This window comes from Aulostomus chinensis, chromosome 23 (genome assembly GCF_037954235.1).
Source record: "Aulostomus chinensis isolate RoL2024-O1b breed Wild chromosome 23, RoL_Achi_v1.0, whole genome shotgun sequence".
NCBI lineage: Eukaryota > Metazoa > Chordata > Actinopteri > Syngnathiformes > Aulostomidae > Aulostomus > Aulostomus chinensis.
In genome coordinates this window covers 11,666,000-11,688,900 of record NC_141342.1, presented here as the reverse complement: position 1 = coordinate 11,688,900, position 22,901 = coordinate 11,666,000, and the positions used below count along the sequence as shown (strand labels likewise).

General features: G+C 39.7%; 2 protein-coding genes across 10 annotated transcripts in view; both read left to right on the top strand.

Moving 5' to 3' along the window:
• Window positions 1-13,699, top strand: part of LOC147239554 (voltage-gated potassium channel KCNC1-like) — a 55,307-nt gene extending 41,608 nt beyond the window's left edge. For 4 of the 8 annotated variants that reach the window (XM_086195005.1, XM_086195008.1, XM_086195007.1 and 1 more), the window contains exon 5: window positions 1,929-13,699. In XM_086195005.1, the coding sequence (XP_086051131.1) occupies window positions 1,929-2,086 (158 nt within the window). In that variant the 3' untranslated portion in view covers window positions 2,087-13,699. The remainder of the gene's footprint in view (window positions 1-1,928) is intronic. The other 4 variants (XM_086195002.1, XM_086195006.1, XM_086195003.1 and 1 more) reach the window with 3 other exon arrangements.
• A 2,405-nt stretch (window positions 13,700-16,104) lies between these two features.
• LOC147239553 (potassium voltage-gated channel subfamily A member 1-like) lies at window positions 16,105-21,915 on the top strand. Of its 2 annotated transcripts, XM_086195010.1 has the most exons (3): window positions 16,105-17,567; window positions 17,769-18,451; window positions 20,376-21,915. In XM_086195010.1, exons 2-3 carry the CDS (start codon window positions 17,771-17,773, stop codon window positions 21,279-21,281), a joined length of 1,587 nt encoding a protein of 528 aa, XP_086051136.1. In that variant the 5' UTR covers window positions 16,105-17,567; window positions 17,769-17,770; the 3' UTR covers window positions 21,282-21,915. The 2 variants fall into 2 exon arrangements, with proteins under 2 accessions (XP_086051136.1, XP_086051135.1); XM_086195009.1 differs by having other exon boundaries at window positions 16,105-18,451.
• The last annotated feature ends 986 nt before the right edge of the window (window positions 21,916-22,901 follow it).

The window sequence follows — 22,901 nt, the reverse complement described above, 5'->3', positions numbered from 1 at the left end:
ATGAGCAACGAAACTGAGCAATGTTTTGTGCTATTGAAAGTTCCTCAGCTCAGTCAAATCTGCTGTTTCTTGCTATTGAGGAAAGGCTCCACTCAGGTTTGTGAGTCCGAGTCTGCTATTATGGGAGAGCCACGGACCCATTTGGGTTTGTTGGGTCCGAGCCTGCTATTGAAGTGCTACCTGCAGGATGAATCTGGATCTGTGAGTGACAGCTATGTTTCCAGACTTGCAAATACTAGCAGCTAGGCTGCTTGCTAAAAGCTTGACAGATGGTAGATCTACGATAACGAGAATATACAGGTTATAAGGAAAGTTACTGACGCGATTTGTTAACGTAGCCCCGTGGCGGCAGCAGGTCGTGAAACAATTCATATAATAAACAGACTAACATTTTTCCATGTGCCCTAACTATTCACTCCAAGTAGGTCATGTAACGGGTTTATAATATTATCATTTTGGAAAAATTTATTCGTCACGGTCTAGTTTTAAGTCCACAATTTCAATCAAAACAGTTGCTCCGCAATTAAAACACATTCCAGCTTCACTCTTCCCCCCTCCTGGTGTCTCACTAACGCTCACGCAAATGAAATAACGAACAAATACCACTTAATGCAACCTGATTCGTCACTGCGTCTGTTCTGTAGGAACTTTTTAAAGTGAAGTTGAGGGGGAAGCAGCACTGACCAGACAGCTTCTCTGTGTTTTTTAGCCCAGAAAAAAAAAAAACCCCTCAAGAAAATGCACCATCAATATTTCACTGAGTTGCCATCCGACCAATGTGCCCGAGCTAGGGCTTTTATTTATGGTTGGCTCAAGTGAAGCATAGTCTCGAGTGGTACAGTCAGTCACAGGGCGCCACAATATAAGCTGTATTTTTCCATTTCAGCGGGAAGGCACAGAGAGCATCATCACGTACAAATGGGTGTTCTTTGTCGTCTTGTGTGGCCTTGAGATGGTTGGAGTTTGACACAGAAGCACAAAATGAATAAATATTTATCCCAGGATTATAATTTTGTTACTCAAATAATTCAACTCCACCCATTATGGGTCAGTAAGCCATTGTTAGGGCAGTTAACTACTACCTACCAATGGTGCTTTTCACTTCACCTGATGCAACACGAGCACAGCATTAGCTTCCCTGTGGCTGCTTCCTACAGGGAGGGGTGGGGGTGGTTGTGGGGTCTAACATCTGCATGCTGTGTGACACCAAATATACAGCGGGAAAGGACACAAAATATTTAAATTTTTCAGTCCAAATTTGTCCAAATCTGTTATATTCTCCTACAAAGCAGCGTGTCATTTCCCGCTGTAAACAAAAATGTGACCTGATCTGTGTTGCAGGATGCGATCGCCAGGGGATAGGAGATGTTTTTTTTTAAAAATGTTACAGGGAGGATACTTGATGTTGGCCATTTGAAGTTTGCAAGGAAAAAATAAAGATGCGCTGAATCTCGTTGGACGTACTTCGTTCATTCTCGTCAAAACTTCACGTGGTCAACTCCGATATTGTATCAGTGATATTTGTGTTCAACTGTACAGCCAAGTAGTTGTCTAAAACACCCCGACATTACACACGATAAAATGTTGGGTGCTTTATTCAATGGACCTTGTTCTATGTATGGGTGTGAAATTTCTTAATATTTTTGCATTTCTGTTCTGAAAAAAAAAAAGACATATCATAACTCGCATTTTCCTGTTTTGTCTTGTCTGTCTTGTCTGTGTGTGTCTTTGTCTGTCCCTTATGTGTCTTTATGATTTCATAACATTGGATTCTTTTCACTGACATGCTTCTTTTCATTTATTTGAATTACGAACCACCTGAATACTGGATATTTGTCATAACACGCTCAAACATTTTAACTATGATTTCCTTTTATTTGCGTATGGAAACAATAATAACTCGTGGGAAAAAAATGATCTTCTTAAAGCTACGACGGGTTACGAGAAATCTCGCAGTCTCAATAACATATCGGGAATGGCTGGGTCGTCACTGCGGCTCGCTCCTATCACTAGCCCTCCATTTGAAACCTACGAGGCCCCGGGGCCGCTGCGCCGCTGTCGTTCCCCCATCCCCTCCATTTTGTAGCAGAAAAAGGACGCACACGATTGGATGGTAAAAGATGCAGTGGGAAGGCTGTGGCCCTGTTGCATTAAAACCTCCGTGATACAGTGCAAAAAAGAAAAGAAAAAAAAAAGAAAAAGCAATAAGATAAAATGAACTTGAATGTAGAAAGAACGACCTCTTGTCTTGTGAATCTAATGATGCATGCGTCAGGTTAGTCGATGGGGTCGAATTAATAACAATAATTTTAAAAAATCAAAAGCTTTAAAGAAACACTTTTATTTTAAATACTTCAAATACATGTAAGAAAAATTCAATTAAAAAAAATAGCATCAAAGGTTTAGAAAAATAATAATGCACAGTTACATTTTAAATCTAATGTGTGTAGATGGACGTCCATTTTTTTTGTGTGTGTTAAGGACCAAACAAAGCTGAGCTCACATTTCTGTCAAGAGAAATGACTTTTGGAACATAGATCCGTCAGTTCATTTAGCCAAAGCCAAAAATACATTTAGAGATTAGATTGATGTTTCTCGTTTCTGTCATTTGTGAATATTCACGTATGTACACCTCACACGTCATTTTGGTAATTCTCTCTTTAAAAAAAACAACAACAAAAAAAAACAGACGTCTGAGTATCAACACGTGTTGTTTCTTATCAATTTGTGGTGACAGCTCATCCAGGTTGATTAAGCGACAACAAAAAAAAGTCAACCTCGGTTTAAACAAATAGAATTGAAGGGTAGCGGAAGAGCTGCTGTATCTCAACAAGCAGCATGACATCACTTTGAAAGTCAAATTATTATTATTATTCTTTTTTTGTTGTTAAATCGCTTCCAGAATCCCGCAGCTGTTACCTGATGGTGTACAGTTAAAGGTCTATTCAGTCATTTAATCAGGCCTTTGAAGCTTCAGATCCAAGATATTTCGACGTATTTAACAGCCATAATTAAAATACTCATAAATACTGTAAGTACTGCAATCATATGCCTTTAAGAATATCAAGATAGACGTGAATTTAGGAGGTTTGCAGTGCTCCAAGAAGCCGCTTTCCTCTGGCCTTTGCTGATAAAGCGCAGCATTGGCTGTGCTAAAGTTTTATGCTGGCGAACTTCAACATTCCAATTCTTTAGTGTCGGTTGAAATTTTTGTTTTAGACAAAATTCTTGCTGGCTTATTCTCTGTTTACCTGATTTACTGGTCCGACATTGCAGCTTGCAACAATTCCAATATATTGGAGCTTCACACTCACACATGTCCGCGCCACAGCTCCTTACTTTCTTGAGTGTTAAATACCTCAGTTGTGCAAATCTTGAGTGATTTGATGAATTCTGTGGAATCTGTATTCTTGAAGACAGCTGCACTGTAGAATCGTGGAATTTAAATAGAGCCAAGTTACGTAATTAACTGTTAAAGTTGTTAGGGAAGTTAACGCTCAGTCTTTAGGCTTGCTGGCTTCAGATTGGGGCGCGGCATGGCTCAGAGGTAGAGTGGCCGTCTACCAACCGAAGGGTCACTGGTCCAACCCTCCCTCCCCCTGGTGACCATGTCCAAGTATCCTTGAGCAAGATACTGAACCCCTAATTGCTGCTGATGGCCCTGAGACGACTGGCGACCCGTCCAGGGTGAACCACGCCTCTCATCCAGTGTCAGCTGGGCTCCAGCCCGCCAAACCTTAACAGATAAGCGGTATGGACAACAGATGGATGACTTCAGTTTGACCGGTAGAACAATACAATTATCACAACCTCAGTCGATCTTCTTATATACATTTCCTGTAATTCTAATCAAAGTAAATGACTGAGTGGACCTTTCGAGAAATGACGAGTTCATGAACTATCGGCTAACCCGAAATCGAACAAATGTATTCGGACGACCTAAATGAAATTTAACAAATATCATAAATATATGTAAAAAGTCAGACATGAAAGAACTCGTACTTAATTATATATTTGAAAAAGAAAATGAACCCACAATTAATTAACAATTAATGTGCCATTTGAAGAAAGTGAGCTCGCATGTTGACATGAGGCTTTGCTGAGCACAGGAACAGAGAAACCCATCAAACAAAACTTAACAAAAGCTCTTCTAAATATCTGTTTTGCTTGTTTGTTCACCATCCCCCCCCCCCCCCAACATTTCTTTTTAACTATGTTTCTTCACAATTTTTGGTTTTAGCCTCAAATAGTTAACTACGGCAGGTGGGGGTCGGGGTGGGCGGGCTCTTGGGGGCTTTAAGAAAAACTTTGGCATTGGATATAATCAAACATAAAGAGACGACAATTTCTAATTACTAACAATCTTTTAATGGAATTTCTAGCTTTTAATTATCTTGACACCCTCACGTGAAAATACTGATAGATACTACGTTCAGAATAAAGCAAAAACATTAAAAAAAAATAAAAGACACGTTCACATATGCAATAGACATGCAATATTCTTTTATGCTGGGAAAAAAAAACCATTCTGTGCACATAAGTGTGTAAATATGTAGATCTATTTTTAATCGTAAAAAAATGCACAGACTCACACAGTTGGCAGTCTTTTGGGGTTTTTTGTTTTGATGTCCATGAATTGATTGTACAGAAGTTTTCTATTTGTTTTGTTTTATTTCCAGTCGGTGTCCTCTTACAGGAGTTTTTGATGTTTTTGATGGCATTTTTAAGTTTTATATTTATGTTTTACCTTGTGTACTGGTAATCTGTGTAGTGGTAATGGATTCGTTTTATCATTCATTGTCTAGAATGAAAAAAAAACAACAACCCAACTGTCTGGTTATGTGATTGTCTTTAACTCCTTAAACAAACAGAAATGTATTACTAAGACTGAAATAATGAGGACAAACTGTAAGTGCTTTAGAACCAACGAGTACTTCAGTACTTGATTTTTAGTGTCAGGTCCTGATTCCACCGTCATACTTTCACAATCAATGGTCTTGATCAGTGCCATTTTGTCACCAAAAAAAAAAAAAAAAAGAGGAAAAATGAAAGAAATCAATGTGCTTCCAGACTAAACTTTGAGAACTTGGATATGCAGTATTACGACTGAAGATGAAACCTAACCAGAAAGAAAGTTTTTTTGAAGGCCTCATTTAGGGGAGATCCGCCAATGCTTCGTCCGATGCAGGTTTTTCAAAGTCAGCACCCGTATTTTCAGACGCAGATTGCTTCTAGTTGTGCGTAGCTGCTCAGTGTTGTTACATTTCACCATTGTGATATGACGAGGAAAAAAAAAAGGACGATAACTTATTGCTGTCTGAAGAGATCTGAAACAGCATGCAGGGTTTCTCCGGTGAGTTCATTTGGCAGCAGCCCTAACATTTTATGTCTACTTGAATGTGTACAGTGAGCTAGGGTAACTCTGGGAAAATACAGGTTTTTTTAAGCGTACCGTGAAACACATACACGCATTTATAATTTGCCTTACGTTAGTTCTTTTTGCCAGCATCGCTTCCCTCGGTGGACAAAAAAAAATATTGGTAGCACATACACACACAAACACACACACACACACACACACACACACAATAATATTTACATTATTCCACAATGTGGAACGTTACAATTTGCACATCATTCTTCTTCTCATGTGTTATTTGGGAATGTTCTGTTACTGTGAAGGAAAATTGTTGGTTGATCCGTTTTCTGCAGGAGAGTTTTTTTTTTTCTGTAAAAGGTGAGAGGAACAACGTCGCTTTAGTTTCAACACGTATGATTGTATTGTGTCTGTTCATATTTGCATTGTATTGTATCAAAATATCCGAGGAGTGTCGAAAATGTGATTCTACGGGGGGTATAAAGAGTCATATCACATAGTTGTGGTCGGACACTCTGAAGAAAATGTTGTTTGGATAAACAAAACAGGCAAGTTGTAAGTGCCTCTATGAGGCCCCTGTAGGCTCTGATGTCATTTTAGGAGTTCATGCAAACTAGCTAGATTTAACTAGCTCTACCTTCAAAGCAATGCTTACTAGGCCAGTAGTTATTATTGAATATATCAAAATATGTAAATATCTGTATCTACACATGTCAATACATTAAAGTCATGAGAGAAAACATCTTTTATTGAGTGTGTGAGTGTTGGGTTGAACCACTTTTTTTAAATTATTTTTTTTTTCATCGTCTGTTCATTGAAAACAAAGCATGTAGACATATTCTTATTTTACTCTACCATTGCAACGTTGTATCAATACTTTGCGTCACCTTATTAACTCAGCTGTAATATCGCACAGGCAAATGGTAAAACTGTCGTTCGCTCGAACGAAAGCTTTGTGTCCACTTGGATATGAATGAAAAGGTCGTGTAATTTTCAAAAAGGTTGTTTATGCCGAAAAGGCAGTGGGAGAAAATAGTGACGTACGTGTGCATTCCTGAGTAACTGACAAGAGGTTGATGCACTTTATATCGTTTGATTTAGAATCCAGTGAAGTATAGAAGCAATAGAAATTCAGTTTTTATTAGCGTGTGCAGTCTTACCATTTCTAACAATTCCTTCTTTTCTTAGCTGTTCTTGGTTATATTTACGACTCCATGTACCAACATGTTGGAACCAAAGGTCTGCAGTGTGGCACAACCCACATAGGAACTGCTATGTACGCACAGTATTTCCTGAACAGGCTGTAAAAATATCCACTTTAAGTCGTAAGTACGTCATGCATAGTTTTAATATGAAACTGAGGGCAATGATAAGGCAAAAATATAAATAAAAAAAAGAGGATAGTGTCTCTCAGTAGTTTTGGAGGGCCTTATATAATTTTTTTTCAAGAGTAGTTGAATTGGTTCCTGCATTCAGCTGTGTTAACATGTACTGAACTATAACTTTGACATGCTGTGCAAAACGACTCAAAGGCTCCTTCAAAATAATCCAAAGAACGAAATAACGTTCTTGGAAAAATTACCTTTATTTCACATGGCAAAAATGCATTTCTAATACATGTGAAACAACTTTAATTGTGCACAAACACAACTGTGTCTTGATGTTTGAAGGAGGCTTATGCTGTATACTTTTTTTGGGGGGGGATTGAGATTATATTTTACTCATGTTGTGAGCGCTCCACAGGATTCGCCAACACTGTGATTACTGGAAACACCCGGAAGCTTCTACTCAACTGTCTTTGGCTGTCTTTAATGGATTCATGGTGGCACAACAATGTTTCAATTTAAACAAACAGTAATGTGGGAGTGTGCATTTATAAAAATTGTCCTAAGATTTCTAGATATCTGGAAGTAAGACCGCATTGATTTATTGTGTTTAGGGAGGTAGCACCCCGAGGCTCGACTTCACGTCTGCATTGATGATTCAGCTTTAAAGTCACGTCAACGCATTTTTTTTAATACAATTACATGGCCACTGTAGAACCCGTAAAGTGTACTGTACAGCTGATGATTGTCCAGTAAGAGCTGGATCTTACTTTGCCCGAAGAAAACTGCAGCTGTACAGTGGAAATTGAAAGAAGACGAGGGAGATGACATGACGAGCAGATGGGAAGAGCTAAAGCAGGTTGTGGGTTGATTGTGTGTTCCATAAAATTCTGTCAAGACCGTAACAGAAGTGTTCAATCACCCAGTAAATGATGCATGATGCCAGCACATGGGATACAAGAATAGTCTGCAGTGACTGTAGGCAAAGAGTGAAACCTACTTCTGTTAACGAACATGTTCTTTAATTGTGTTTGTACGATACATTATTGTGGTCGTGGTTTAAACCCTGAACTTGCTCTTCCAAAAAAACAAAAACAAAAAAAACCCTGTATAAATGTGATTACATCCATGAATAACATCAAGTATCTTCATGCGTGTCCATCTGTCAAAAATGTGTTCTTCCATGAAGTGTACACATCATCAAAATAAAACACACACACACACACACACACTAACACACACACACAAACACTTAATCTTGTGTTCTCTCTCATTCCCTCCTATTAAAGTGAAATTTGTTGGTGTAGCAGAAAATAGACCATGCGCTAATCTTATTGTTACTGTTTATCTTGTCATGTGTGCTAACTTCCTGTATGCTAGGGAGAGGCAGTTACTGTACCAGACGTGTCATTACAGTTCAAATGTTTGCACTTTATTCTGACATGCACAGTTAACCAGCCGTTTACAGGTAATGGTAATCTCTGATTACTTCCCTAATGTATTTTATATAACTGACATAGAAACTGTGTAATGACAATGAATGCTATTGGCAAATATCAGAATATCATCTGCTTTAGGGATGCACAGATACACCTGCTGGGCGTTGCTCTCGGCCCATATTTGCCTTGTTGACTGCAAATTATCAGTGGTTATGTGTTGATGTCAAATGTTATCTTAAATTTGGTTTTATAGAATTTTTTTAGGTATGAATTTACCCTCAAAGTTGATGTGATAAACTGTTGGGTTTTTTTCAATGGTAATTTTTGTTTTCGTTTCACTGGCAGGAAAAAAAAAGATCAACAAAAGCCGCATAAACAACAACAACAACAACAAAAATATCTGTATCAGAATTTCAAAATCGGTGCATCCCTAATCCACCTGCGTCAAGGATTGGTTTCTAGGAGTTAAACACTCCTGTAAACCAATCTAGAGACAAATGCTAAATTACAACTTTGAATAATGTTTGAAGTTCTCTAAAAGATGTTTTAATATTTTGTAACCTGAGACTAAACATTAATGGATTTCTGTTCTTGTCTTCACAGTGTTAAGTTTCTAGCATTCGCCTTCTCTCTAATGAGGAGTCGGTTACCGGTTAACACAAATTTGCGGCGGGAGCCACGTAGGCGGCAAGTGGATGGACGGTTTAAAGGAGATCTGTTTTTTTTTGGGGGGGGTGACGAGAGAGAGAGAGAGACCAGAGGTTAATCATGAAATACAAAAATCACACGGTCTGCTTCTCAAGTTGTTACCAAAGTAGCCTCTCGGAACTCCGACCACACTTTTGACAACTGTCTGACAGACCTCTTCGTTCTTTTTTTTGGGGGGGGTGGTGTTTTTGTTTTTGTTTTTGTTGTTTTTTGTTTTTTTTTTTGGCAAATTGACTGAGCATTGCACTGACACACTTTTGGGAGAATCGGACTCCTGATCACACATTCCAGATGACATCACTCTGACAACATTATACTCGCCATGGTGTATGATGACCAACGCAGTAACATCTACAGTGCTGAACAACTGAGCAACTTTCACCAGTTTCCGAACAACACTTGTCTTCACAAAGGACTGAATGAACAATGTAGCATCTCTGCTAACATATTGTAGCATTTGTTGGCTGGGAAATAACTTGATCCATTAATAGTTTGAAGAGAAAGGAATTTATGCATTCAAGGGACCTTTTCGATGTCATTTTCCTCTTGAGATCCTTTCCAGTGAAGAATGGAGTACATGAGAGACAAAGGATTGGTCTTTAAAAAAAAAACCAAACGTATGAAAAGAAGTTAGCACTAAATCCAAACAGTGCAGATGAAATTAATTGCGAAGCACTTGTATAAGTTTGCTGAACCTTTGTCTTCCGCTCACTTCTATCAAACTGAAACACTGTCCACCCCCACGTGTAAGGAGATAATCAAAAGCAGCACTAACTATGAACACATGAAGCACATGTAGCATCAGCTAACCTAGTTAAAAAAAAAAATCTTTATCTCTCATGTACTTAAAAAAAAAGTGGGGTCCTCTAGCATGCACTTGCTCATGGACCTTGTGTAATGTATTATAGATTCCATTTTGGGTGACATTTCAACGCACTCAAATAGGCCGTTGTCTCTGTATGTCCAAAGTCGCTCTTCTAAAAGAATCTTAACCGCCTTTAGCATCCACACCCCATATGCACATGTCAGTATTTACTAGTATTTTCTGGCAGTCACGAGGAGACAACAGACTGACTCAAGGATGATATTATTCTACCTAGATTACAAAGAGGAGACCGCCCCTCCCACAAGGAGACTTTTTATGTCACGTCATCAATTTAAAAAGGGACCAATCAGATAAAAGTTTCCCCAAAACCAATGCCTACACTGCCATTAAGGCACAAGAACCCCCCACCCCCACCCCCAAACACACACAGATGAATACTGCCCAATCTCTCTTGTAGCTCTCGCTGCCAACGACGGCTTCACTGGTAAGTCGATGTCAAGGTAAGGACGGCCCATCAGGGGAGCCCTATAAGACGGAAAGACGGGGGTGTAATAAGACGAAATGGACCAAGAGTAGAGTTAGTGGAAGTGTACAAAGAGAACAAATCTATATTTTGATAAACAAATCAACTATCCATGGCTTCGGAGGCAGTATTTGTGCAGAAAAAGGTCCAGAATGGAAAGAGTTTAAAAAAAAAAAAAATAATAATGAGATGCAAATGTGAATTTGGCATCGTGAAATGGAGTCAAAAGACGGGTGGGCGAGTTGTTTTCCCGACAAGCAGTGGAAGATTTTTTTGTTGTTTTTTTTGGGATAAGACTGAGCAATGCTTAAAAAGACGCGAGGACGACAAAGGATGGACGCTGAGATAAACAAATGAATAAAAAAAAGATAATGCATTTTTGTAACTTTGTTTACCAGCATGACTACTTTGCATGACTGTCTTTTCTGCAAGCCCTTAGTTGAAGACAAGGGTGCTAGAGATACAAAAAAAGTATATATAAAATGAAGTAAAAAAATGTTATATGCAATTAATGTTTTAAAAAAAAAAGATTATAATGAAAGAGAAGCTATATTTTGTTTTGAAGAGTTAAAAAAAAATGTGAATATTGAAACATGTATGTTTGCAAAGTACACCCTGAACTATGTTTTGTTTGATGAAATCTCTCTGCTCCTACTGCCCTACATTCCTCATTCCAGGGTTTTTCACCCGCTGCCATATAGTTTTAATGATATATTTTGTAACCATTCTTATCAGCCAATCTATAGCATTTGTGCAAAAGATGTTTTTGTGTCCACGTTTTCCTCCAATCACTTGCACAACTACTGTAGCAGCAGCAACGGCAGCAATTCTAAAAACAAAACGCGCTCTGTACTTCGACTGCTTGATTAATACTCATAGTTTGCTTTTTCCTTTTGTTGTTTTTTTCTTTCCTTTGGCAATAATACGAGCGTGGTGACATGATTGTAGCAGGGCAAACCTCGAGAGTATCTTCAATGCCTCAGCGTTTTAAGAGAATCGGCAAGGCCTCGGATGTCCACTTGCGGGATTTATTTATTTATTTTTAGCTTGGATGGGCAGTTCTGTTCCGCTATAGGCCCTAAAGATTTAAAAAAAAAAAAAGAAAGAAAGAAAGAAAGAAAAAAGTACAGGTTATCCAATAATAACATCGTGAGAGATATCGGAGGAGAGATTTCAGGTTTGCATGGAACCAACTGCCATTCCAAAGTTCATGTGTGCTTTACAGGACTCAGGTGTGTCGATGTAGGTGTTTTTTGCTATTTTATTTCTAACATAAATTCTAGTATATAGACAATGTGAACACCTCACAGTGATGTGTAAAAAAACGCATGCATGACTTGATAATCTCTTGAGGTGGGGGAAACAGAGTCTTGACATATCCCCCCTTTTAGCCTCCTATTGTTTGTCATGATGAATCCAGTCCTGATCAACACTGTGCTGTGTCGTAGAGCAGAAACGTCTTCCTCCGAGAGGCAACTACTCACACTCACAGTGTCAGCATGAGTGTGTAGAGGTACTGTAGCTCGTCTTTGTATTTTTCTTTTAATTTATAATTTTTGTTTTGTTTTTAAATGGCCAGGTATTGCATCCGTCATTATCCACCAGTTCCCGTCATCCATCTGGCTAGTCGGCCGCTCGTTACAGCACAGTCATGTAAGCATCCATCAGAGAGACCCAGAGCTTCCAAAATGATGTCAGTGAAGTACTTTTAAGTGTTGTGAGAAAAGAGAGGATGAGATACCAGTGTCCACCGAGGAGAGATTGATGTTTAAAAAAAAAGAAAAAAAAAAAAAAAGCATCTCATTGTTGAGTGCCCTCCAAGCACCTCATCCTTGGTTCTAAGTGAGTGTCAGGCCCTGCAGGTCCAGGGCTCAGCTCAGGCAGCTGAATAGTCCTCGTTCCATTCCCAGTCCGGTCGGAGGCTCACCAGTATACGAGACTCGGTGGTGCGGTGTAGACTATTCAAGAGTATACACTGGTTTTACAGGGTCCTAGAACTTTTGTCTATTTGCAAAAATGGTCCACGGGGATTTTATTTTAGTCCCTTAACTTTTTAAAAATTCCCATTTCAGTTTTAGAAGGCATTAATGGCTTCGATGATCACAAAGATGTTTATCTCAGAGGTTAAAGTTCCAGCAATGGTGTGTGCTCACTTGCAAAAAACCTCCCTGTGCTTCGCCCGGCTCCGTGTGTGTGTGTGTGTGTGTGTGTGTGTGTGTGTGTGTGTGTGTGTGTGTGTGTGTGTGTGTGTGTGTGTTTCAGGCCAAGTACTGTCTCATCTTGTTTTCTTTCCTGTCCACTGTTCTACATTCTCTACATCCTGATCTGCAAATGCCAGGTTGAAAAAAAGAAGATGTCTTTCCTTTTCTATTGCATAAAACTGCCCTTTGATTTAGTCATGTTGAACAGAAGTTGCAATGTCGAGAGTGCTAAGTCTGTTTTGTTTTCTCATCGTTTGTTTTTGTTGTTGTTGTGGTTGTTGTTGTTTTTTTAACATTCACATAACCAAAAGTACAAAAAATGCTTTACATGCTAAGCAGGTGCCACTAAAGCTATTATGTGTAGTGACGATGTTATGATGCGTCCTCTCCAGATGCTTGGGTGTTGTAGTCCTCGGATAGATGACACATCCTCAATGATATTCATTTCAGTTACGTGCCTGTTTCCGTTTAATCTGGGTTGTTTTTTTTCTTCTCTCGTTCATTTGAGGACACCGTATGCAATCTGCACCATGAATGCCACTGACTGACACTTTCTGTACGAGACGCAGATGTTCTGTCGTCAGTCCAAATGATTGCAAACCACGTGTGTCGTGGCTTTATGGCTCTCCATAGAGCGACTTAGCAATCGCACGAATCGAAGACAAAAAAAATTATTTTATTTTACAAAGAGAATTTACTAAAAAAAAAAAAAGACCGGAGTTGTTTCAGAGGAGATGTTATCATAGATTCTTTTCTAATCTGTTTCATGTACAGTGTTATTTTAATTTGACATTTGTGTGATTAACACCAATTCATCTGCAGACTAACACGCATTCACATAAGATTTCCAAAGATAAAAGATTCATTTACCATCAAAAAGTATAAAACAGACTTAGGTACCAGTCCATTGTACTGCGGTCTTCGTAGGAGAGTGAATGAGGAGAAGAGGTGGTCACTGGCGTATCTGGTTGTGACTTTATGCCGGATTTTATTTTTGAAATGTTGGAACACAAAGAACAACTCATCAAGAACTGTATAAAGTATATTTCAATGGAATGTTCATGATCTATCTTTTTATATTTTGAAGAAAAAAATAGAAACATATCAATAAAGTGTCATAATTTAACATATTTCTACTATTGAGACTTAAAAATGTATGAATGTCAATGCAATTCTAATGTGAACCAATCTCCATAGCAGCTTGAATGAATAATAAAAGTCATGAGATGCTTTTACAGAGACATTAAAATTGCTTAAAAATCATTGAAATGAACTTAAAATAAATGAAAACGTGACATCAGCGGTGTGCGGCCAGTTTGTGTTTTAACGTGTGAAGCGTGTGTTGCTGTGCTCACAGCCTGTCGGGTACAGCAGAACCACAACACAGTGATTGATATGATCCGATCCGATGTGAGAACACAATGAAAAATCTCAAGTCTTCCAAGAAAGTGAAAGATGACACATTCAATTTGTGGCTGGACGTTTAAAGGATATGGTTCAAGAAGGAGACATTTGAGCTGTTAAGATAATAAGATAAGAAATAATTTATGAATTCGTCACGTAACTCTTTGTCTATAACTTCAAGCCAAACTGCAAACGTTGTCGTGCTATTTAAGAAGGATGAGCTCATGTATTTGTTCTCTTTCCTTCGCTCGGTGTGGTGTCAAATAACTGTAACAGTATTTGGCTCCGGCTACATGTCGGTTCTGTAAAAGATCAGAGGATTTTGGGAAAATGACCACAAGGTACTGAACATCAAGCGCATCGTTAGACCTGGGCACTCGGGGCTTTGACCCCGGATCTTTGCGCCTCAAAAATATGGACCAGTGAGCAAATGTGTTTACATCCTCATCTGGACACAAGGCGAACCATTTCAATCTACCTAGCTAGGCCTACTTGCATTAACGATATTGGGTGCATGGACTAGCATGTCTGAGAGCCACCCCGAACGACTGTCACTGGTACAGCCAGCGACCCAGGCTACTATCTTGTGTATTACTTGCCAATGACAAGTGATAAATTAAAATGAAATTGAAACTGAAATGTGGACTTAGGCTTCTTACGTGTCGCGCGGGGGGGAAGACGTCCGTCGTCGTCGGTCAGGAGGAGCGGGGATCGCTCGCTTGCACAGATTCAGCAGTCCCGCCCTGAACTAAACCTCTGTGGTCACCTTGGCACGGTAGGCGCTTAATGTGTTTATTATTCAAATTTTTGACCCCAACGATCGGCCTTCCTTTTGCTCTCAAACGACGTTGAAACTGCATCTTCAACTGCCCAATCACTAAAACTTCCCCATGAAAATAAAGACTCTATCTGCAGGGCTAAAGCCCCAGATGTTTTGCAGCCCTAGCGACACCCCTGCTAAACATTTTAGTCATTTTTGGAGGGGAGAAATAAGATAGAAAAAAAGCTACTTGTTATAAATAGCTGGAATATGAGATTAAGAATAATCTTATTATTTTAAATGGTGTTACAATTTAATATGGAAAAGGATTTTTTTTTTTTAGATAATTAAGGCAATTTGGACAAAAATAATCTGCAAGACAAGTGGGAAGTTGAGATAACGTAACATCTTCTTATAATATAATAATGTAGTGTGATAGCTCATATTTCTTCTTTCAGATCTCTCATCTTTTTTTTTTTAATTCATGGGATTTAACATGCCTCGTGATTGCTTGGCATTGCTGCTTCAATAATCCATTTAAAGCCATTTTAAAGACGCAGAGGCACCTAAACCTAGTGTCTGCCCGAGAATATCGGGTGTGATGCTGAACATTTTGCGGTTAATTCAGATTTCCTGCGCTAATCAAGACAGAAGAATGATTTGCTGCATCAGATTAATATTTCATATTCACATACTGTTGATGTATTTTTCTCTACACGTCCTGAGGCTTCTTCTTGATTATAGAATATTAAAACAAGGCAGTGAGAGAAATAGAAAACAGAGATATTTTATTTGATGAAAAAGGGCAGCCCTGTATGCAGAGTATTTTTCTGCTACTGAGGGCAGCGATGAGGAAATGTTGGCAGTCTTTTTCAGTTGTTTTTTTTTTCACCATTTGTGCCAAAGCATCGGCTCCCTCTGGTGGTGATAGGCAGTAGCGTTCGCTTTCAGTTCACTGGCGCAGAGGTGGTGCTACCTTCACTCACACAAAATTACTTTTTACATAATTTTTTCCCCAAAAAATATATATTGTTATTCATGTCAAAGCTAATGTGAATATCAAATATTTGATTCAATAAAAAATGATCACATTAGAATTTACATTTTCACAAATTTTCTCAAGGTTTATTTGGGTATTGATTGCTCATGTAAATTATTTCACTATCCTATTTCCACATTTTTTAAATCAAAGATTCCCTCACATACAGCATGTCTATGAAAACACCCCCCCCCCTCCCCCTATATCTTTACGCATGACGTGTAGTAACTTGTGTGTTTGTGTGACGGCAGATGCAACCATTTACAACTATTGCAACAATATATGTCAGCTGAAATTCAACCCTTGAAATTCAAGCGCTGGTTGTTTTTCTGTTGAAGCACGTTGGGTAATAGCCAGCAATGTAGGAATGAGCAGCAGCAGAGAGGGGCTGCAGGGGCGCTTGTGAGAGGGAAGGATCTTTTATCTATGAGCTCCAGGTAGAACGTGACATGGGCAATATGACACCAGCTTCAAATCAGTTACTTCATTGTGATTTGTTTATCCAATCACAATGAAGTTATTTTTTTAACTTCTCAAAAGCAGCTCCTTCTCTCTGACGACTATTTTTCCTCATTAGCCTGCGTAAAATTTTATATTTATATCTAATATTTCGAAGGAATTCTGGACCATGTGAGGTGGGTAATGTATAGAGCTATGTATACAGAATATCATCGAAATATGATATTGTACTGCGTATTTTCTGTTTCAGTATGGAGCATTGCTGTATAATCAATGCTAAAAAGAAAAAAGTAAGTCAAATGTATCACAATTTGTTCTCCATCATGTAGAAATGTCACTTGAAAATTAATTCAGCCATGCAGGTCCATATTCTGCAGTTCTATGAAATCAAAAAATGCCTCATTGAACAGGTTCATTTCCAAATTATTCAACATTTGCACACATACAGTGAAATAGAAAAGAAGAACATGTCTAAATATGGACTTTCCTGCAATGTTTCCTCCATTTCAGTACCGTTGTCATACAGTAGTGCATCAACACAGACCAGGTTTAACCAGATTAACGGACCAGACCAGATTAATTGTATTAATCAAGAAATTAGTAATGGCGATCAATGTTATGAATAGAAGAAACCAACATTTTCCATTACGTGCCATCCACCGCAATGTAACAGGGGAGGTATGATTATTGTATGGAAACTTGTAAATATTAAAGGGTGGATGTTACGGTTGATTAAATGTTCCAAAAAAGAGCCGGATTTTCCCTCTACATTTCATTTTTTTGAGTTGAAAAAGCAGATTTGATGATCATATCCCTTTACACACACACATTAGAGGCCGTGACACACAAATATTACGTTATCATGCATGATTATACGCGTCTGAATAATAGAAATCAAAGTTTAGGTGGCCTTCTGAAGAAAAAACACATAGTAATTACGATTGTGTCACAATCAATATTTGCTGCTGGAAAAATCTGGAAAATATTGCCATTGAAATTGTTTTTTTCTGCTACGTTGTCTGCTGTTTTTAATGATGTATTAATACACAGTCATATCAAACGAAGGACCGTGAGGGTTCTCGCTCAGAGTAGCAGGCTTGTTAGTGAGGGCAACAGTCCCAGGAAGAGGTGCCATTTGATAGGGAGGTTGTCCCATAGCTAAAATGGAGGGAACAGACGGGGAGGGGTTGGAGAAGTATAGCAGAGATTAAATTTCAACAGAACAGCATTCCCAAAAACTTACAAGGCAGACAACGTGGGGCTGCGTGCGGCAGGGGCAGACTGCGGATGAGCAAACAACTGGAAGCACTGGGAGTTTGTGTACAAGCCACAGTTTACCAGGACCGGCCGTGGTGGACCTTTGGGGTGTCCATCGCAGTTGGTTGTTTTCATGACAGACGGACAAGATGAGAGAGCGACAGACCGAGAACCTGCTGAGCAACAGGAGATGAACAATGTGATGGTTCATACTGCTGTGAGTCTCTGCCAACAGCTGTTTCGTCCTTAGTGAGTAAATGCTTTTGTCTTTATTAAAGAGAGACACACATGGCATATTTGTAGTAGTTTTACCCTCAACAGGCCACAGATACGCCAACTGTAATGCGTATTAATAAAAACCATGTCCCCTTTTCAATTTCACCTTCAGACACTTTCATTCCAGCTGTTCTACAAAATCTCAGGAGAGTTTTATTGCCTGGTTGCTCGCAGGGATGGACCGCAGAGATCCAGAGGTCGATGACACAGAAGACAGAAGAAAAGAGAGCGATGGGGAGAAAGATAAACAGAAGAAGAATCAGTTGAACTCGGAGGAAAAGGGAGAGAAGGAGCTTAAAGGAAATGAGAAAGAGAAGAAGAGGCGGCGCTCTGGCTCTTTGTGGAGGAGTGGATGGGCTTTGAGTGAGAGACTGGCCATCAACGTCTCAGGGATGCGCTATGAAACTCAGCTTCGCACCTTAGCCCAATTCCCCGACTCCATGCTTGGTGACCCCCGAAGGAGGTCACGCTACTTTGACCCGCTAAGAAATGAGCTGTTTCTGGATCGCAACCGGGCCTGCTTCGATGCCATTCTGTACTTTTACCAGTCAGGAGGAAGGCTTCGGAGGCCCGCAAACATACCACTGGATATCTTTATGGATGAGCTGATGTTCTACGAGCTCGGTGAGGAGATCATGAACCGCTTTAAGGAGGACGAAGGTTTCCCAAAAGAGGAGGAGAGGCCGTTGCCATCCAACGAAATTCAGAAAAGACTGTGGATGCTGTTTGAACACCCTGAGTCCTCATCAGGCGCTCGTATCATAGCCATCATCAGTGTTATGGTCATTGTGGTGTCCATCCTCATCTTCTGCCTGGAGACACTGCCTGACTTCAGGAATGAAAAGGAAGCTCGAGAGGTAGGGAACCTGATTACAGAATCAATTGTGAGGCACTACCAGAAGAAAGATGGTCTCTGGGAGATAGCAAGATGAGATTAGAGGGTTATTTAATACAGGTTAGAACAAAAAGCCATATGAAAGACAGGATAGAACATAAATTAAAAAAAATAACTTGCTTAAACCAAAAAATTCCCACTTTTGACTGTTTTATATAGTTTCGGTATCAGGAGGTTAGACCTGATATACCCCTCCTGGAAACATGGTCTTGAACGGGGTGTGTGTGTGTGTGTGACTGCTTGTGTTGATAGGAAACATGATTTCACGCACAGCAGGTGTATCAGTAAACACACACTTGGTGAGTACTACAGTGGAAGAAAATACTGACAAGAGGAAGAGTATTGGCCAATATGTGTGTAGGCAGGCTACAGAGCCAGAGAGAAACTGTGAGCGAAGCTTATGGTGTGATTATTGTAGCCAGCTATTAAATTTGATATTCAAGAGTGGGTACATGAAGAAACAAATGGGAGGTGGGGGGGGGGGGCACAAATGAAATAAGGAGAGGGAAAGACGGCGTTAGTAGACAGTTAGGTGTGTTAAGAAAAGGTCACACAAGTGACCAAACATATCGGCGAAGGTGAGCCAAAGCTTCTCGGTGGCTTAGAGGAGGGGACTTAAAGGTCTCACTGGATGAATAGCATACGTTCCAGGAGGACTGCTGTGCTAGGCCATGCTGCCTTTACACGAGGGAGCTGCCAGGAAACTTGTGTAACTTACTCCTGTACAAGTCAGCGGCAGACCCACTGAACTGCATTGGCAATGTTACAGGGCTGCTGTAGCCAGGGAGATGTGAGAGCAACGAAGGTGGAGATGGATGAGGAGTGGTGCGGCTACGCACTCTCATGTTTCTCTTCAGAGATCCCACGGGTTTATATTTAGTCTAAGGAGACCCCTTGGAGGAGATCAACACATAGACATCCACCTTTAGTAATAAACACTGTCTCGGAACTGCTACTGAAAGCAATATGGAATACACAAGGTTTATTTAAACTGCACTGAAACATTATATAGCACACACAACCCATTACAGCATACTGAAGTGATCCATTTATATGCATGTCATCCTTTTTCATGCTTCTAACTTGACATTAAATGTAAGATGTTTTAAACCCCTTAAAGAGCCCCTATCCATTGCTTGGATGTAATGCTAACTGACACAGAAGATGGCAAGACAGGTGGACTGAAAAAGAGATTGGCACAGCTATGATTGAAATGTAAAGCCGCAGATGTCAAACGTTTTTATGATGTTGCCAAAGAAGACAACCAATGAGATGGCGGACAACATACCAGAGTTGTTAGGCTATGAAGGTAATCAGAATACTATGAAACAGTATCACACAGGAAAGTGTCATTAAATAAATATAGCCGAACATTTAAAGGAATAGTTTGACACTTTTGAAATATGTTTATTTGCATTCTTGCTGAAAGTTAGATGAGAAGATACAACACCTTGAGGTCTGTATAAATGGCTGCAGCATGCAGCAGTAGTTTAGCAGCTAACTAGCGGTTAGCATGATCGGCCTCGACTTATTTGTCCACACAAACAAATAAAATCGAGAAATATCAGTTGGCTGTTGTATGTAAGGTTATCCGCTTGACAATTTTTAATTCTTTTTGAACAATTTTGATTTGTGAGGATTAATATATTCAAGATTACAGAACAACTGAGACAAAATGTTGCCACAATCTTTACGCTAAGTGGTTTGATAGTTACTGGCAAGACTGGTACCAACCTTCTCATCCAGCTCTCATATTCCTGTATAGAAACTCCAAGATACAGCAAAGGAAAAATTTGAGGCGCCATTTACAAAATTACAGTTGTAATTGTGTATATTCGTCGATGCTAAAATTCATACTTTATTGTCTGTCCTGTCTCTTATTCCAGGAATATTTCTACAAGTATCACTCCTATGCAAAGAACGTATCAGAGACCATGCCTCCTCCAACCAGTGTTTTCCAGGACCCCTTCTTCTTGGTGGAGACCATGTGTATATGCTGGTTCTCCTTTGAGCTCCTCATGCGCTTTTCTTGCTGTCCCAGCAAGATGCACTTCTTCAAGGATGTCATGAACATCATTGATTTCAGCGCTATCCTGCCTTATTTTGTCACTCTGGGAACAGAACTGGCCAAGGACAGTGAAGCCAGTCCAGCCACATCCTTGGCTATCATCAGGGTCATCAGGTTGGTCAGGGTCTTCAGAATCTTCAAATTGTCCCGTCATTCTAAGGGCCTCCAGATCCTGGGTCAGACTCTGAGGGCCAGCATGCGTGAGCTCGGCCTCCTCATCTTCTTCCTGTTTATTGGCGTCATCCTTTTCTCCAGTGCCATCTATTTCGCAGAGGCTGACCACACCAACACAGCATTTATCAGTATACCACACGCTTTCTGGTGGGCAGTCGTCACCATGACTACAGTGGGCTATGGTGACATGTACCCGGAGACAGTGTGGGGTAAGCTGGTGGGCTCTATGTGCGCCATTGCTGGCGTTCTCACAATTTCGTTGCCAGTGCCCGTCATAGTCTCCAACTTTAGCTACTTCTACCATCGGGAGACTGAGTGTGAGGATCAACATGAGTACACCCATGTCATGACATCACTGTGGGAGCATGAGGACCATGAGGGGGAGGAACCAGAGGAAGGGGATCAGGATCCAGAAGGAGATTATTATGCCATTGAAGGTATGTGCAACCCTATGAATGGAACCCTGCTGGGCAGACTTTGCACAGGCCAGAGCACGGAGTTTAAAGAAGGAAGTATGTGTCTGAGGGAGCCGCTGGTCACCCAGGTGTAGGACGGGTGACCTTTGACAAAATCACAGTCGGAAGAAGTGACAGTGTAAAGGTGGAATGAAGAGTCGCCCTTTCAGATAGAAACTGACATACAGGATTTCAAAACAATAACAACAGTGATTATGATGCTATTCAATTGCCTTTCCGTACATTTAAAAGTGTATCTATAGTGACGAGTAAGTGAGAGGGAAAACAGTAAGGACTGAAACGTTCTCAGGGTCATCGTATGAATATAAGCTGGGTTTTTTTAAAACGCAATCAGCTTGTTTGAGAAGAGAAGTTGGCTTTCTGAATATCTGTTTCCTGAAACTATGATGTCTTACTTCTGTCACTTGCCATAACGCGTGAAGATGAAGCAACAACATAGAGACGTCTCTTGTGGCAAAACCGTCAGTGCAAAGAGATTTCTTGTAAACTAATGCCACATTCTCAGCATTCTCCTGGAAGTATAACATACAAAGTTCACATTTATGTAGTTTTGGCTTAAGTGACCTGAAGACATGACCTTTATCACGCTGTATTACAACACTGTAGCTTTGTGACGGAGTGTTGAAGGGGACAGTTTTGCTACTGCAAAAGTTCGATATCCATTTGCTTCTGAATGTATTTAATGTTTTTAATAAAGATTATATTTTATTAATTTTCCTTAAAGACGCTGTGTTATATGTTTACCTGTGGTGTCGACTAATCGTGCAGAGACAAAACAATAATTAGCGATTGGACACAGACGCGCGTATGTAAAAGAAACAACATTATACATGAACCTTCTCTACTTGGGCTGCAGAATCTCCAAGTAAAACATTTAGTCAGAGAGGTCTGCCAGGCTGAATCTGTGTTCCAGTTTTGAACGGTCTTGACTGACCTTTTCCACAGCTACTAAGCTGTTATAAGCCGCAGCTTCTAAAAACGTTGTTCTCAATTTCAGTGTAACACATAAGCCTTTCCGCCCCTGACATCAGATGGGTGACCCGTGGAAGGCTGATGTACTAATGTAACATTGCTACAGTAATCTACTCCCATAATGTGCTTTAGTTTGAGGTATTAATGCTAATTTAACACTCAGTAAAATCAAATTAAATTAGCTTTCTGTGGGATTACAACATTATTCAGTCACTTGGTTGTCGAGCATTATATGGAATGTTTTATTTGTATGCGGGTATGAATAAAAATAAGGAAGTAGTTGCACATACTGATTGATTAAGCTGATTCTTATAAAAAATAAATCCACCCAGATTTGAAAATAAGTACCATAACAGCAATATCATCACTTTGCTACTCCTTTTTTTTTCTGTCTCTTTATTTAATGACTGCAGGCACCACAACCCAAAGCACTTTTGATTCAGATCAACAGCCGTTTATCACAAAGACACAAATCAACAATTGAATGAAGAAGGTTTGGGATGTTTTTATATATTTGTACACTAGGGGGCAATCATGCAAAGCTCTGACCACCAGTGACATAGTCATCCACCACCAGTGCACATTCTGCACAACATCTCAACGGATGAGAACTGAAAAATAAATACATCATAATACTCTTATTTCCATTCAAATCTTTCGGGGAGACACCGATGAGATTGTAGACATCATCATCAAGTGATACTCCAACTAAATCCGATCAT